Here is a 16,439-nt window from a genome sequence, read left to right on the forward strand (position 1 = left end):
CAATTTTGATGACCGTTGCTAGTGTGTGTTTGTACTCACCATGTTACCCTGTTTGACACAGTAGCCACACCTCAGCACGCCTGGTCTACTGCCTACAGCGTTGACCTTCCTGTCCCCTACCTCCATCTCCTCCCCCTCATTCTGCAACACACACACAATCATCATAATTATCACCATCACTGTACATCATCATCATCCTCCCCCTCCATTGTCATCACCACCATCATCACAAACACCAACATGGTCACCATGGCAATGGTGCGTTTGGACTAGAACATAGTACCTGGTACATGGGGGTGTGCACCACCACTCCCCCGATGATCTCAGTCTTATAGGCCTGCCTCTTACCCCCTGCCTCACCGGTTACCATAGAAACCTCTGTCCTTGGCTGGAGAGGTCTAGCTTTCGGGACCTACAGAAAACAACAGTTTGAGCATCAAGTCAAACCCATAGCTAGCATTTAGCATTTATCCAACAATACATTATCATTAACTTTCACTTATTGATAAACCATGAAACTATAATATAACATATTTCTGGAGTGATAAACAAGACATTTGATATAAACATGGCGGACATGTAGGCCTACAGGGTTTCTTCAGGGGGAGCCAAAGAGGAAGTGGAATAGCGAGAGCATCTGTGTTTCCTGTGTGAGGGCAGGTGACAATACAGAAGAAACAGAGCAGCACCACACTCTAGCCTCACAGAGCCAAACACAGTGTTGACTATTGGGCCACAGGTCCCAATAATTTCTCCTTTCTCCCGAAGTGTGCACTTGTTCACCTCCTTTCATGGATTGAAAACAAAATTACTGGTATATGGAAACTCCCTCTAGGCCATGCCTATACCAATCCCATGCTTAAACATTTGTGTGAAGTGGTGAACGAGTGCACACTTCAGGAGAAAACGAGAGAGAGAAAAGAGATTATTGGGATGTAATCACTAACTGCTGTTCTCAGCCTTCTGTAGTGGTGTGGAGGGGAGGAGTTACAGGCCTTATGACCTCCATGACTCAGCATTAAACTCCCTGACCCCCCCCCCCCCCCCCCCCCCCCCCCCCCCCAAGAAAAATGTGTGGTCGAGAAGATTGCATGTGTGTGTGCTCTATAGTGCAGCTCCACAGCACAAACATCAGCAGTCTGTTAAAACAGTGTGTGTGGAAAGCCCCCCACAGGCTGGATATAAGTTAGCACACACACTGTTCTTACCTAAATGTAAATATGATCCGGTACATTGGCTCAGTACTCCCTGTATATAGCCTTATTATTTTATTGTGTTACTTTTTTTACTTTAGTTTATTTAGCAAATATTTTCTTACTATGCATTGTTGGTTAAGGGCTTGTAAGGAAGAATTTCACGCTAAGGTCTGTTGTGTTCGACGCATGTGACAAATAACATTTGATTTGATATGAATCTGCTATGTGAAACCTCAAAACAACTCCCACTGTCCTGTTTCACCATTTCCTCATATTTTAGATGTGTGTGTGTGTGTGTGTGTGTGTGTGTGTATGTGTACACCCTGGCCAAACAGTTGAATGTGAGACCACAGACTTCTTCCTCTTGAGTGCTATATACAGGTAACTACCAAAATAAAGGAAACACCAATATACAGTGTCTTAATAGGGCTTTGGGCAACCAAAAGCCAGAACAGATTGAATGTGTCATGTCCTGACCTTAGTTTCTTTTTTATGTCTCTGTTTAAGTTTGGTCAGGGCGTGAGTTGGGGTGGGCATTCTATGTTGTGTTTTCTGTTGTGTGTCTGCACCAGCCAGAACTGTTTCGGTCGTTCGCTTTGTTATTTTTGTGTTTATTAAATAAATATGGACACATACCACGCTGCACCTTGGTCCTCTCCTTCCAACAGCCGTTACAGAATGCATAGATTTTACAAGTGTCTGGAACTCTACTGGAGGGATGCGACACCATTCTTTCACGAAAATATTCCATAATTTGGTGATTGTTTTGATGGTGGTGGAAAACACGGTCTCAGGCGCCGTTCCATAATCTCTCATAAGTGTTCTATTGGGTTGAGATCTGGTGACTGAAATGGCCATGGAATATGGTTTACATTATTTTCCTGCTCATCAAACCATTAAGTGACCACTCATGCCTTGTGGATGGGGACAATGTCATCCTATGGGGTCATAGCTTGCCTATTATTTTTATGCATGACCCTAAGCATGATGGGATGTTAATTTCTTAATTAAGTCAGGAACCACACCTGTGTGGAAGCACCTGCTTTCAAAATAGTTTGTATCCCTCATTTACTCAAGTGCTTCCATTATGTTTGCAGTTACATGTATCTATGGCTCTGTGTGACATCACTTCTTGTCAGTGTGACTCAGGTGATTGTAGTTTCAGCTGCACCTAGCCTACGGGTTTACCGAAATCAAACATGAACATATTACATGTAGTGTTAGAGTCAAGTTATAAATGCAATATCAAAAAGGTAGAGTCAGACACAGTTACACTAATATATAATTAGTGTAACTGTGCACATATTTCTGTTTTATATGAAATCACTATTTCTTCTAAAATAAGTTGAAACTGAAATAACTTTTGGGGTTCATATATTTTTTTGTTTGATTTACAACTGTACAGGACCCCCCAAAATAATAATGGCCTAGACTAAACCATTACGAATTCAGAAGAATTCAAAATAATTTGGTTGGAGGCAGGTGATTCTCATTTACAGTGTAATTTCTCTCACCTGTGGGAAGTTGCGGGTCAAATCAAATCCAATTTTATTGGTTGCAGACACATATTTAGCAGATGTTATTGCGGGTGTAGCGAAATATTTGGGTTCCTACAGTAGCTCCAACAGTGCAGTAATATCTAATACACAGCAACAGTTGCAGGTGCGTACAAGGTAAAAATAACAATTCAGCCAGTTTTGAGAAGAGAAAATGGAACATTCCACTCCATACCACTTCACTGTAAAGTGCATGGATGCCAATATATTACAGTACAACTGTATGCACGAAGTAAACAGCAATGTTAGGCCCATTGCCACAATAACCAAAAGTAGTGAAACGCAAACCTAAACTTCTCCGGTCTTTCTGATTCGCAGCAATCAGGTTGTAGCTATTGAAGCGTATCCGTGCAGACGCCCTGTGATACTCTGTGAGTGCCAAAGGTGACACCATTGGTTCCAAAGTGGTTTGGCAAAATGTGTTACGTGTCTTTTCTGGGCCTTTCACATCTCAAAATAGGATGCTGCCCCTTTAAGACAAACGTTCCAAAATAGACATTGACTGGCTACAGTAGACCAGCCAAGACCAATGCTTTCTTTATACAGACTATCAACAGTAGCCAGCATATTGCTAATATGTTCACTAGTGAAAGTTTACTTTTGTAAATAATTTTCCCTAAAAATAAATAACTCAGTGAGTAGATTGATGGGCGCTTATTTTTGCTCAGGCCAGCTCGCATCTGCAATGTGAACGTAGCCATCAACTTCTGTACTGCTCAAGAAGTGGTGACTCGCGGGAGTGTAGTGGTGCTTGAATGAACGGCCTATGATATTGCTCAAATAAAAACAGCACAACTTTTCTGTGTGTAGTCTTCAATGGTTTGTCAATGGTAGATGCTGAACTGGAACGCAAAAATTTGAGAAGTTACTGGCCCGGTTGGTGCTGCTGCTTTGAAAGTGGTGTGCGATTGAAAAGTACTGGGGCAGATGCTGTCTCGCCACATGTTTTCCAGCGGCTCTGGGGAGTGCATTGTCTTGCATCACGCTCATCTGCAACATATGCAGTGCTGTTTGTAGCAACTTAATATCGCTAAGTCTCAGTTTGATGGAACGTTATACGTGTATTGATTAGATGTCTGAATGTAAAAGTTGATTTGAAGCTACATGAGTTGGGGTACTCACAGTGATCTTGGTGGCTTTGTTGAGAGCAATGACCCAGTCTCTGAGGTCAGCAGCATCGTTGGCTTGGAGGAAATACCGGCGAGATACTGCATTGATCACTGCAGACATAGTGATATATAGTGCCACACCTACTCAGTCAAGGGTTTCTCTTTATTTTTACTATTTTCTACATTGTAGAATAATAGTAAAGACATCAAAACTATGAAAACACACACACACACATTAACCAAAAAGTGTTAAACAAATCAACATATATTTGAGATAATTCAATGTAGCCACCCTTTGCCTTGATGACAGCTTTGCACACTTGGCATTCTCTCAACCAGCTTAATCTGGAATGCTTTTTCAACAGCCTTGAAGGAGTTCTCACATATGATGAGCACTTGTTTGCTGCTTTTCCTCCACTCTGCATTCCAGGTGAAGCTGCGGTCCAACTCAGGTTGGGTGATTTTGGAGGCCAGGTAATCTGAGGCAGCACTCAATCACTCTTTCTTGGTCAAATAGCCCTTACACAGCCTGGAGGAGTGTTGGATCATTGTCCTGTTGAAAAACAAATGAGGGTTCCACTAACTAGATGGGATGGCGTATTGCTGCAAAATGCTATACCCATGCTGGTTAAGTGTGACTTGAATTCAAAATAAATCACTGACAGTGTCACCAGCAAAGCACCCCCACACCTCCTCCTCCGTGCTTCACCACACATGCAGAGATAATCCGTTCACCTACTCTGCATCTCACAAAGACACAGCGGTTGGAACCACCATCTAAAATTTGGACTCAGTCATCTTTCTAGGCCCAAGCAAGTCTCTTCTGCTTATTGGCGTCCTTTAGTAGTTCTTTGCAACAATTCGACCATGAAGACTTGACTCACACAGTCTCCTCTGAACAGTTGATGTTACTTGAACTCTGTGACATAGCGACTTTCTTTATTTTGATAGCTTATTCGCCGTTAGTCAGCACCTCCACACAAACTTTTATTCTGGGTGTGCGCCAGCTCATGTTTTTTGTGAAGCATTTAAACTCAGCAAAAAAAGAAACATCCTCTCACTGTCAACTGTGTTTATTTTCAGCAAACTTAACATATGTTCATACAAATATTTACACAACAAGATTCAACAACTGAGACATAAACTGAACAAGTTCCACAGACATGTGACTAACAGAAATTGATTCATGTGTTCCTGAACAAAGGGAAGAAAAATCAAAATCAAAAGTAATAGTCAGCATCTGGTGTGGCAACCAGCTGCATTAAGTACTGCAGTGCATCTCCTCCTCATGGACTGCACCAGGTTTGCCGGTTCTTGCTGTTAGATGTTACCCCACTCTTCCACCAAGGCACCTGAAAGTTCCCAGACATTTCTGGGGGGAATGGCCCTAGCCCTCACCCTCCGATCCAACAGGTCCCAGAAGTGCTCAATGGGATTGAGATGTTGTTGTTTTTTTCACCTTTATTTAACCAGGTAAGCTAGTTGAGAACAAGATCTCATTTACAACTGCGACCTGGCCAAGATAAAGCAAAGCAGTGCGACACAAACAACACAGAGTTACACATGGAATTAACAAGTCAATAACACAATAGGAAAAAAAGTTTAAATACAGTGTGTGCAAATGGAGTGAGGAGGTAGGCAATAAATACGCCATAGTAGCGAAGTAATTACAATTTAGCAGAATAACACTGGAGTGATAAACGAGCAGATGATGATGTGCAAGTAGAGCTACTGGTGTGCAAAAGAGCAGAAAAGTAAATAAAAACAATATGGGGATGAGGTAGGTAGATTGGGTGGGCTATTTACAGATGGACTATGTACAGCTGCTGCGATCGGTTAGCTGCTCAGATAGCTGACGTTTAAAGTTAGTGAGGGAAATGTAAGTCTCCAGCTTCAGCGATTTTTGCCAATCGTTCCAGTCACTGGCAGCAGAGAACCGGAAGGAAAGGCAGCCAAAGGAGGTGTTGGCTTTGGGGATGACCAGTGAGATATACCTGCTGGAGCGCGTGCTACGGGTGGGTGTTGTTATCATGACCAGTGAGCTGAGATAAGGCGGAGCTTTACCTAGCATAGACGTATAGATGACCTAAAGCAGTGCGTCTGGTGACGAATATGTAGCGAAGGACAACCGACTAAGGCATACAGGTCGCAGTGGTGGGTGGTATAAGGGGCTTTGGTAACAAAACAGATGGCACTGTAATAGACTGCATCCAGTTTGCTGAGTATTGGAAGCTATTTTGTAGAGGATATTGCCGAAGTCGAGGATCGGTAGGATAGTCAGTTTTAATAGGGTAAGTTTGGCGGCGTGAGTGAAGGAGGCTTTGTTGCGAAATAGAAAGCTGATTATAGATTTGATTTTGGATTGGAGATGTTTAATATGAGTCTGGAAGAAGAGTTTACAGTCTAGCCAGACACCTAGGTATGTGTAGTTGTCCACATATTCTAGGTCAGAACAGTCCAGGGTAGTGATGCTAGTCGGGCGGGCGGGTGTGGGCAGCGAACAGTTGAAAAGCATGCATTTGGTTTTACTAGCGTTTAAGAGCAGATGGAGACCACGGAAGGAGTGTTGTATGGCATTGAAGCTCGTTTGGAGGTTAGTTAACAGTGTCCAAAGGGCCAGATGTATACAGAATGGTGTCGTCTGCGTAGAGGTGGATCAGGGAATCACCCGCAGCAAGAGCGACATCATTGATATGTACAATGTACAGAGAAAAGAGTCGGCCCGAGAATTAAACCCTGTGGCACGCCCATTAGAGACGGCCAGAGGTCCGGACAACAGGCCCTCCGATTTGACACACTGAAATCTGTCTGCAAAGTAGTTGGTGAACCAGGCGAGGCAGTCATTTGAGAAACCAAGGCTATTGAGTCTGCCGATAAGAATACAGTGATTGACAGAGTCGATGAAGACGGCTGCAGTGTACTGTTTTTTATCGATGGCGGTTATGATATCGTTTAGTACCTTGAGCGTGGCTGAGGTGCACCCGTGACCAGCTCGGAAACCGGATTGCACAGTGGAGACGGTACGGTGGGATTCGAAATCGTCAGTGATCTGTTTATTAACTTGGCTTTCGAAGACTTTAGAGAGGTTCGGCAGGATGGATATAGGTCTATAACAGTTTGGGTCTAGAGTGTCACCCCCTTTGAAGAGGGGGATGACCGCGGCAGCTTTCCAATCTTGAGGGATCTCGGACAATACGAAAGAGAGGTTGAACAGACCGGTAACAGGGGTTGCAACAATGGCGGCCGATAGTTTTAGAAAGAGAGGGTCCAGATTGTCTAGCCCAGCTGATTTGTACGGGTCCAGGTTTTGCAGCTATCTGGATTTGGGTGAAGGAGCTGGGGAAGCTCGGGCAAGTAGCTGCGGGGTGGGGTGGGAGGAGCGGGGTGCGGAGCTGTTGGCCGGGGTTGGGGTAGCCAGGAGGAAAGCATGGCCAGCCATAGAGAAATGCTTATAGACATTTTCGATTGTCATGGATTTATCGGTGGAACATAATAACAAAATCTTATTTTCAATGACGGCCTAGGAACAGTGGGTTAACTGCCTGTTCAGCGGCAGAACGACAGATTTGTACCTTGTCAGCTCTGGGATTTGAATAACCTTCTGGTTACTAGTCCAAAGCTCTAACCACTAGGCTACCCTGCCGCCCCTAGTTCTAATTTTTTTGAAAGGGGCATGCTTATTTAAGATGGTGAGGAAATTACTTTTAAAGAACGACCAGGCATCCTTGACTGACGGGATGAGGTCAATATCCTTACAGGATGCCCGGGCCAGGTCGATTAGAAAGGCCTGCTCGCAGAAGTGTTTTAGGGAGCGTTTGACAGTGATGAGGGGAGGGGTGGTCGTTTGACCGCGGACCCATAGCGGATGCAGGCAATGAGGCAGTGATCTCTGAGATCCTGATTGAAAACAACAGAGGTGTATTTGGAGGGCAAGTTGGTCAGGATAATATCTATGAGGGTGCCCATGTTTACGGATTTAGGGTTGTACCTGGTGGGTTCCTTGATGATTTGTGTGAGATTGAGGGCATCTAGCTTAGATTGTAGGACGGCCGGGGTGTTAAGCATATCCCAGTTTAGGTCACCTAACAGAACGAACTCTGAAGATAGATGCAATCAATTCACATATGGTGTCCAGGGCACTGATGGGAGCTGAGGGGGGTCTATAACAGGCGGCAACAAATTATTTCTGGAGAGATTCATTTTTAAAATTAGAAGTTAGAACTGTTTGGGCATAAACCTGGAAAGTAAGCCTGCAAAGTTCTGTCAATCTCTGCAGTAGATTGCAACTCTTCCCCCTTTGGCAGTTCTATCTTTACGGAAAATGTTGTAGTTTGGTATGGAGGCCTAAGCCAGGATTCAGACACGGCAAGGACATCAGGGTTGGCGGAGTGTGCTAAAGCAGTGAGTAAAACAAACTTAGGGAGGAGGCTTCTGATGTTGACATGCATGAAACCAAGGCTTTTTCGATTACAGAAGTTAACAAATGAGAGTGCCTGGGGACACGCAGGGCCTGGGTTAACCTCCACATCACCCTGGGAACAGAGGAGGAGTAGGACGAGGGTACGGCTAAAGGCTATCAAAACTGGTTGTCTAGTGCGTTGGGGACAGAGAATAAAAGGAGCAGATTTCTGGGCGTGGTAGAATAGATTCAGGGCATAATGTGAGACAGGGGTATGGTGGGGTGCGGGTACAGTGGTGGTAAGCCCAGGCACTAAGCGATGATAAGAGAGGTTGCTGGTTATACTGGGTGAGGTCACCGCATGTGTGAGGGGTGAGACAAAGGAGGAATCTGAGGCATGTAGAATGGGACTAGGGGCTCCATGGTAAACTAAAACAATGATAACTATCCTAAACAACAGTATACAAGGCATATTGACATTTGAGAGAGACAAAGTAATCACAGTGTCACGCCCTGACCTTAGAGAGCCTTGTTTATTCTCTATTTGGTTAGGTCAGGGTGTGACTTGGGTGGGCAAATCTATGTGTACTATTTCTTTGTTGGCCGGATCTGGTTCCCAATCAGAGGCAGCTGTCTATCGTTGTCTCTGATTGGGATTCATACTTAGGCAGCCTGTTTTCCACCCTAGTTTGTGGGATCTCGTCTTTGTACAGGCACCATGCTTTGCGGTTACATGTACTGTGTCTCAGGTACACATCCACAGCCCGGTGCGCTCTGTGCCAGAACCCCACATTTGCCGTGCTAGAGTGGGCATTCAGCCAGGACGGATTGTGCCGGCTCAGCGCTCCTGGTCTCCGGTGCGTCTCTTCGGCCCAGGATATCCTTGCGCCGGCTCTGCGCATTGTGTCTCCGGTGCACCTTCACAGCCCAGTGCGTCCTGTGCCAGCGCCCCGCACTTGCCGGGCTAAAGGCAGCTGTGTCGTTGTCTCTGATTGGGAATCATACTTAGGCAGCCTGTTTTCCACCCTAGTTTGTGGGATCTTGTCTTTGTATAGTTGCTGTTTAGCGCTACAGAGCTTTACGTTCGTATCGTGTTTTGTTGTAATTTGAAAATAAAGTCAAATATACGCCTACCACGCTGCACCTTGGTCTCCTTTGAACAATGGACATAACACACAGGTGTTGATTGGGAGAGCTAGCTAAGACAACAACGGTTAAGACAACAGCTAATCAAGTAAGACAACAACAGGTAAAATGGCGATGAATGGGCAGAGGGTCGGTTAACTACACATAGAGCCTGTGTTCAGGGCTAGGGCCGACATTTTTAAAAAAAATTAACAAAATGGAGTACCGTGATAAATGAACAGTCCAGCAGACATCAGCTATGTAGCCAAGTGATCATATGGTCCAATGAACAGCAATAGATGTAGCAGGGAAGCCGCAGAGTAGTCGTTACCACGCGGGAGACACGGCTTTTAAAAGTTAGCAGGCCGGGGTAGGTAGAAGCGTCTGCTCCGACGTCGGCAACAGCCTGTTGAGGACACAGCGGATGGAATTAGGATCCGGGCTCCTCGCTGGCCATGGCAGAATACTGACATTCCTGTCTTGCAGGAAATCACACACAGAACGAGCAGAATGGCTGGTGGCATTGTCATGCTGGAGGGTCATGTCAGGATGAGCCTGCAGGAAGGGTACCACATGAGGGAAGAGGATGTCTTCCCTGTAACGCACAGCGTTGAGATTGCCTGACAACAAGCAATGACAACAAGCTCAGTCCGATGATGCTGTGACACACCGCCCCAGACCATGACCTCCAAATCGATCCCGCTCCAGAGTACAGGCCTCGGTGTAACGCTCATTTCTTTGACGATAAATGCAAATCCGACCATCACCCCTGGTGAGACAAAACCGCGACTCCTCAGTGAAGAGTACTTTTTGCCAGTCCTGTCTGGTCCAGCGACGGTGGGTTTGTGCCCATAGGCGACGTTGTTGTCAGTGATGTCTGGTGAGGACCTGCCTTACAACAGGCCTACAAGCCCTTAGTCCAGGCTCTCTCAGCCTATTGCGGACAGTCTGAGCACTGATGGAGGGATTGTGCAATCCTGATGTAACTCGGGCAGTTGTTGTTGCCATCCTGTACCTGTCCCGCAGGTGTGATGTTCGGATGTACCGATCCTGTACAGGTGTTGTTACACGTGGTCTGCCACTGCGAGGACGATCAGCTGTCCGTCCTGTCTCCCTGTAGTGCTGTCTTAGGCGTCTCACACTACAGACATTGCCATTTATTGCCCTGGCCACATCTGCAGTCCTCATGCCACCTTGCAGCATGCCTAAGACACGTTCACGCAGATGAGCAGGGACCCTGGGCATCTTTTTTTGTGTGTTATTCAGAGTCAGTAGAAAGGCCTCTTTAGTGTCCCAAGTTTTCATAACTATGACCTTATTTGTCTACCGTCTGTAAGCTGTTAGTGTCTTAATGACCATTCCACTGGTGCAGGTTCATTAATTCTTTATGGTCCATTGAACAAGCATGGGAAACAGTGTTTAACCCCTTTAGAATGAAGATCTGTGAAGTTATTTGGATTTTTACGAACTCTTTAAAGACAGGGTCCTGAAAAAGGGACGTTTCTTTTTTTCCCCAGAGTTTATTTGGGCTGCAATTTCTGAGGCTGGTAATTCTAATGAACGTATCCTCTGCAGTAGAAGTGACTCTGGGTCTTCCTTTCCTGTGGCGGTCCTCATGAGAGACAGTTTCATCATAGCGCTTGATGGTTTTTGCGACTGCACTTGAAGAAACTTTCAGATTGACTGACCTTCATGTCTTAAAGTAATGATGGACTGTTGTTTCTCTCTGCTTATTTGAGCTGTTCTTGTCCTAATATGGACTTGGTCTTTTACCAAATAGGGCTATCTTCTGTATACCAACCCTACCTTGTCACAACACAACTGATTGGCTCAAACGCATGAAGAAGGAAAGAAATGACAAATTAACTTAAGGCACACCTGTTAATTGAAATACATTGCACCTCATGAAGCTGGTTGAGAGAATGTCAAGAGTGTGCAAAGCTGTCATCAAGGCAAAGGGTGGCTACTTTGAAGAACCTCAAATATAAAATATATTTTGAATTTGTTTAACAATTTGTTTTTAGTTACTACATGATTATATATGTGTTATTTTATAGTTTTGATGTCTTGAATATTATTCTACAATGTAGAAAATAATAAAAATAAAGAAAAACCCTTGAATGAGTAGGTGTGTCCAAACTCTTGACTGGTACTGTACTTAGAAATATATAATATTATATAGCAATACAGAACATAAATACAGAGGCTATAATAGCATTGATCACTGCAAAGAGGACAGAACAGGTATGATAAAAAAAGGAACGTGTTTCACCAGGGCCATGAGAACACCCTACACACACACACACACACACACACACTAACACACACGTTGACTCACCAAAGCAGAACTCAGTCTTGGGCTTCTGTTTCCCCGTGGCCTCGCTCACCTAACCCCCAAACAGAGGAGGAGAAGGCAAGAGAGAGAAGATGAGAGTCTGGAATTAGTCAAAAACATTGCCCTTAATAAGTCATCTGTTTTAGGGTGTTGTTACCTTGGAGATATATGTCAGCTGCAGACTCCCGACTGCATTCGCTCCACTGGGCAGGTTCTACAGGCAGTGATACAACACACCAATGTAATAGACACAGTAACACAACACTCAATATAACAAACACTTCTGCAAGCAGAGATCGTTAAAGGCACAGAGAAGCCTTCTACACCTAGTCTCACTTCCTCTATAGGAGGTGTGTTTCTACTCTGCTAGTGGCGGAACACAACCACTATCTGACCACACTCTGCCTCAGACACATCAGAGATCATGTGTGTTTGTACAGGCAGTATGATGTGTGTGTTTGTGTGTACCTGGGGGTTGTCCATGTACCACAGCAGTGTGTTGCCCTGTGTGTCCAGTATAAAATAGCGTCTCTGGAAGCGGTTGCTGCCTTCTTTCTCCTCGATGTCTAGAAAGCCACAGACACGGTTCTGTCTGTCCAAGTATGGCATACTGCTGCCTGCTACCACATCACTGAGAGATGGGGGGGGGGGGGGGCATGTCACACACACACTCAGCAGTTTTTCATGTGACGTTATTGAGGCAGCCTAGCTAAGCCTAAGGCCCGAGGCTGTGCTGCTAACCAGAGGATTCACCACAGCTGGAAATTATAGACTACTGAACAGATCTGCATACAGGCACATTTCATCTGGCCAGATAGAGAGAGAGAGAGAGGGGGGGGGGGGCAGAGAGAGAGTGACAAGGGAATGAACATCAGAGGACAACCTAACCTAACTGTCAGAGAGACTGACATGCTGAGGACATAACATCATCATGACATCATCTGGGCAGTTATTGCACCTACCTGGTCACATGAGCATACAAAGACAACTTCCCCTCTGGAACAGGCAATATGAACAACATTTTGTTTTAGGAAATAAAGAAAGAAAAACACACACATGCAGACACACAGCCAATCCTTGGTATAAATCAAATAATATATTTTTGGCATTAAGCATAGCAGCAGTAACCAGTGGTGGAAAAAGTTCTCAATTGTTATACTTGAATAAAAGTAAAGATACCTTAATAGAAAATGACTCAAGTACAAGTCCCCCAAATGTATCTGGTTTTAAATGTACTTAAGTACAGTGGTGGAAAAAGTACCCACTTGTCATACTTGAGTAAAAGTAAAAAGTTAATCCTGTACATCAAACCTCTTGCATCAAGTAAACCTGACTGCATGATTTACAGACAGCCAGGGCACACTCCAACACAATTGACAAAAGCAGTATTTGTGTTTAGTATGTCCGCCAGATCAGAGACAGTAGGGATGACAATGCATTATATTGATAAGTGTGTGAATTGGACCATATTGCTGTCCTGTCTGAGCATTTGAAGTGTAAGTGTAGTACTTCTGGGTGTCAGGGAAAATGTATGGGAGTAAAATGTACATATTTTCTTTAGGAATGTAGTGGAGAAAAAGTCAAAGTTATCCAAATGATAAACAGTAACGCACAGATACCCAAAGTATTTTTTACTTAGTTACTTTACATCACCAGCAGTAACCAAGTCTGAAATTAGGCTACATGTTGGCATAGATGGAACACTTAAAGTAGTTATCCATCTTTACAATACATGGTGATTTGTATGTGATGCCATGCTGATTGTTCTATATAGGCCTGATTCCTGTAAATATTTCGTTTTGTTTAAATGCACAGTTATTCCCCAAACCGAATGAGGAGATAGATACTTATACTATATTGATACTATCTATCTATCTATCTATAGGATCATAGGATCAGATACAGACGGAACCCATCCTGTATCATATATACATTATTTTGTCAGGTGCTCAGTGGGCTTTGTTCCATATATAAACTGTCTGTCAGTTATTTCACTAGTTGTCGACCCGCATGGATAACTTCGTCAGCCAATAAAGCATGATTTAGCATCAGGTTGAGATGACATGAAAGTTTCGTGATTCAATTATCTGCCGACCACAACCCCCCCTTCCCAACAAGACGCACGCGCACACATACACACGCAGACAGAAATTCCGCGAAAACTTACCCGTTTTAACTGGTCAGTGTGCGCCAGTGCGTCCGAAGTGGAAGAGTAAAACGCGTCTCACCAGGGTAAAATGGAAGTTTAAATCCGCTGTTACTCTGAGTTTACATGACATAGCCTGACATCTGAAATGTATGTGTGCAGCACCCGAACACCGCTGTGGCTTCTTTCCGGGTAGAGCTCGCAATTATAATATATTTTCGACCTAGAACCAACCCCGGAAATGATCTAGTCTCTTGCTCGTTGTTACTGGACAAAGACGTAATCTATATACCTCTCTGGCATTAAAGAACTGCATTGACTTGAACTCTTGACTGGCTCTGATCTCTCGGTTGTTGCTTCGTGTTTGAATTGTCCTCATGACTGTCATTGTGCTCTGCGCTACAATGTAACTTTCTGCAGCAGCTGTCAATTTAGCCAGCAGATCCGACCGGCTAGTTTACAGCTGCACTAGGGTCGGACAGGCTTCCTGTGTAGATTGACACATTGGAGCAGGTGAGAGATATGGCTCAGAAAACATACCTTAATCCAGGCATGAGAAATTAGTTTGTACTCAATTGTCCCATTATCCCAACTGTTTATCCAAGGTTTAGCAGTGGTTCAATCTTCTTGGTGTAACAGTTGGGATAAAGGGACAATTTTGAGTAACTGTTTGGATAATGGGACAATTCTCATCCCTGGATTGAGGTACATTTCTGAGCCATGACCCTACTGCAGCTGTAAGCAAGTGGGTAGGATCTGCTGGATACCTCCAACTACTGTAGGGTACAGCAGGGGTGTATTCAATAGTCAGAATCTGTTGCTAAGCATTTTTCTGTTGCAAAACATTTGTTGCAAAACGTTTTGCAACAGAAACCATTTACTCCAAATGTAAAATATTATTCAACAAAAACAATAGTTTCTTTTGGACAAATTTAGGTAAGTCCCTTCCTGTTTTGTTCCTAGAGGAAACAATCAATGGTTTCCATTGCAAAACGTTTTGCAGCAGACAAAAACGTTTTGCAGTGGAATTGGACTAATGAATACACTCCTGGCTAGCCTGGAGGCTGAATGTACAGTGCCCTTTGGAAAGTATTCGGCCCCCTTGAACTTTGTGACCTTTTGCCACATTTCAGGCTTCAAACATAAAGATATAAAACTGTATTTTTTTGTGAAGAATCAACAACAAGTGGGACACAAACATGAGGTAGAACGACATTTATTGGATATTTCAAACTTTTTTAACAAATCAAAAACTGAAAAATTGGGCGTGCAAAATTATTCAGCCCCCTTAAGTTAATACTTTGTAGCGCCACCTTTTGCTGCGATTACAGCTGTAAGTCGCTTGGGGTATGTCTCCATCAGTTTTGCACATAGAGAGACTGACATTTTTTCCCATTCCTCCTTGCAAAACAGCTCGAGCTCAGTGAGGTTGGATGGAGAGCATTTGTGAACAGCAGTTTTCAGTTCTTTCCACAGATTCTCAATTGGATTCAGGTCTGGACTTTGACTTGGCCATTCTAACACCTGGATATGTTTATTTTTGAACCATTCCATTGTAGATTTTGCTTTATGTTTTGGATCATTGTCTTGTTGGAAGACAAATCTCCGTCCCAGTCTCAGGTCTTTTGCAGACTCCATCAGGTTTTCTTCCAGAATGGTCCTGTATTTGGCTCCATCCATCTTCCCATCAATTTTAACCATCTTCCCTGTCCCTGCTGAAGAAAAGCAGGCCCAAACCATGATGCTACCACCACCATGTTTGACAGTGGGGATGGTGTGTTCAGCTGTGTTGCTTTTACGCCAAACATAACGTTTTGCATTGTTGCCAAAAAGTTCAATTTTGGTTTCATCTGACCAGAGCACCTTCTTCCACATGTTTGGTGTGTCTCCCAGGTGGCTTGTGGCAAACTTTAAACAACACTTTTTATGGATATCTTTAAGAAATGGCTTTCTTCTTGCCACTCTTCAATAAAGGCCAGATTTGTGCAATATACGACTGATTGTTGTCCTATGGACAGAGTCTCCCACCTCAGCTGTAGATCTCTGCAGTTCATCCAGAGTGATTATGGGCCTCTTGGCTGCATCTCTGATCAGTCTTCTCCTTGTATGAGCTGAAAGTTTAGAGGGACGGCCAGGTCTTGGTAGATTTGCAGTGGTCTGATACTCCTTCCATTTCAATATTATCGCTTGCACAGTGCTCCTTGGGATGTTTAAAGCTTGAGAAATCTTTTTGTATCCAAATCCGGCTTTAAACTTCTTCACAACAGTATCTCGGACCTGCCTGGTGTGTTCCTTGTTCTTCATGATGCTCTCTGCGCTTTTAACGGACCTCTGAGACTATCACAGTGCAGGTGCATTTATACGGAGACTTGATTACACACAGGTGGATTGTATTTATCATCATTAGTCATTTAGGTCAACATTGGATCATTCAGAGATCCTCACTGAACTTCTGGAGAGAGTTTGCTGCACTGAAAGTAAAGGGGCTGAATAATTTTGCACGCCCAATTTTTCAGTTTTTGATTTGTTAAAAAAGTTTGAACAAGTTCCACTTCATGATTGTGTCCCACTTG

The 16,439-nt window shown here is 44.0% G+C and overlaps 1 protein-coding gene across 1 annotated transcript in view; it reads right to left on the reverse strand.

Moving 5' to 3' along the window:
- LOC139389896 (pleckstrin homology domain-containing family A member 2-like) overlaps positions 1–14,249 on the reverse strand; it is a 28,018-nt gene extending 13,769 nt beyond the window's left edge. The window contains exons 1-7 of the mRNA XM_071136912.1: positions 13,888–14,249; positions 12,189–12,351; positions 11,878–11,934; positions 11,724–11,772; positions 3,875–3,972; positions 284–412; positions 40–141 (exon numbers count right to left, since the gene is read on the reverse strand). Of these exons, the coding sequence (XP_070993013.1) occupies positions 40–141; positions 284–412; positions 3,875–3,972; positions 11,724–11,772; positions 11,878–11,934; positions 12,189–12,329 (576 nt within the window). The 5' untranslated portion in view covers positions 12,330–12,351; positions 13,888–14,249. The remainder of the gene's footprint in view (positions 1–39; positions 142–283; positions 413–3,874; positions 3,973–11,723; positions 11,773–11,877; positions 11,935–12,188; positions 12,352–13,887) is intronic.
- Between the last annotated feature and the right edge of the window lie 2,190 nt (positions 14,250–16,439).

Source organism: Oncorhynchus clarkii, chromosome 30 (assembly GCF_045791955.1).
Source record: "Oncorhynchus clarkii lewisi isolate Uvic-CL-2024 chromosome 30, UVic_Ocla_1.0, whole genome shotgun sequence".
NCBI lineage: Eukaryota > Metazoa > Chordata > Actinopteri > Salmoniformes > Salmonidae > Oncorhynchus > Oncorhynchus clarkii.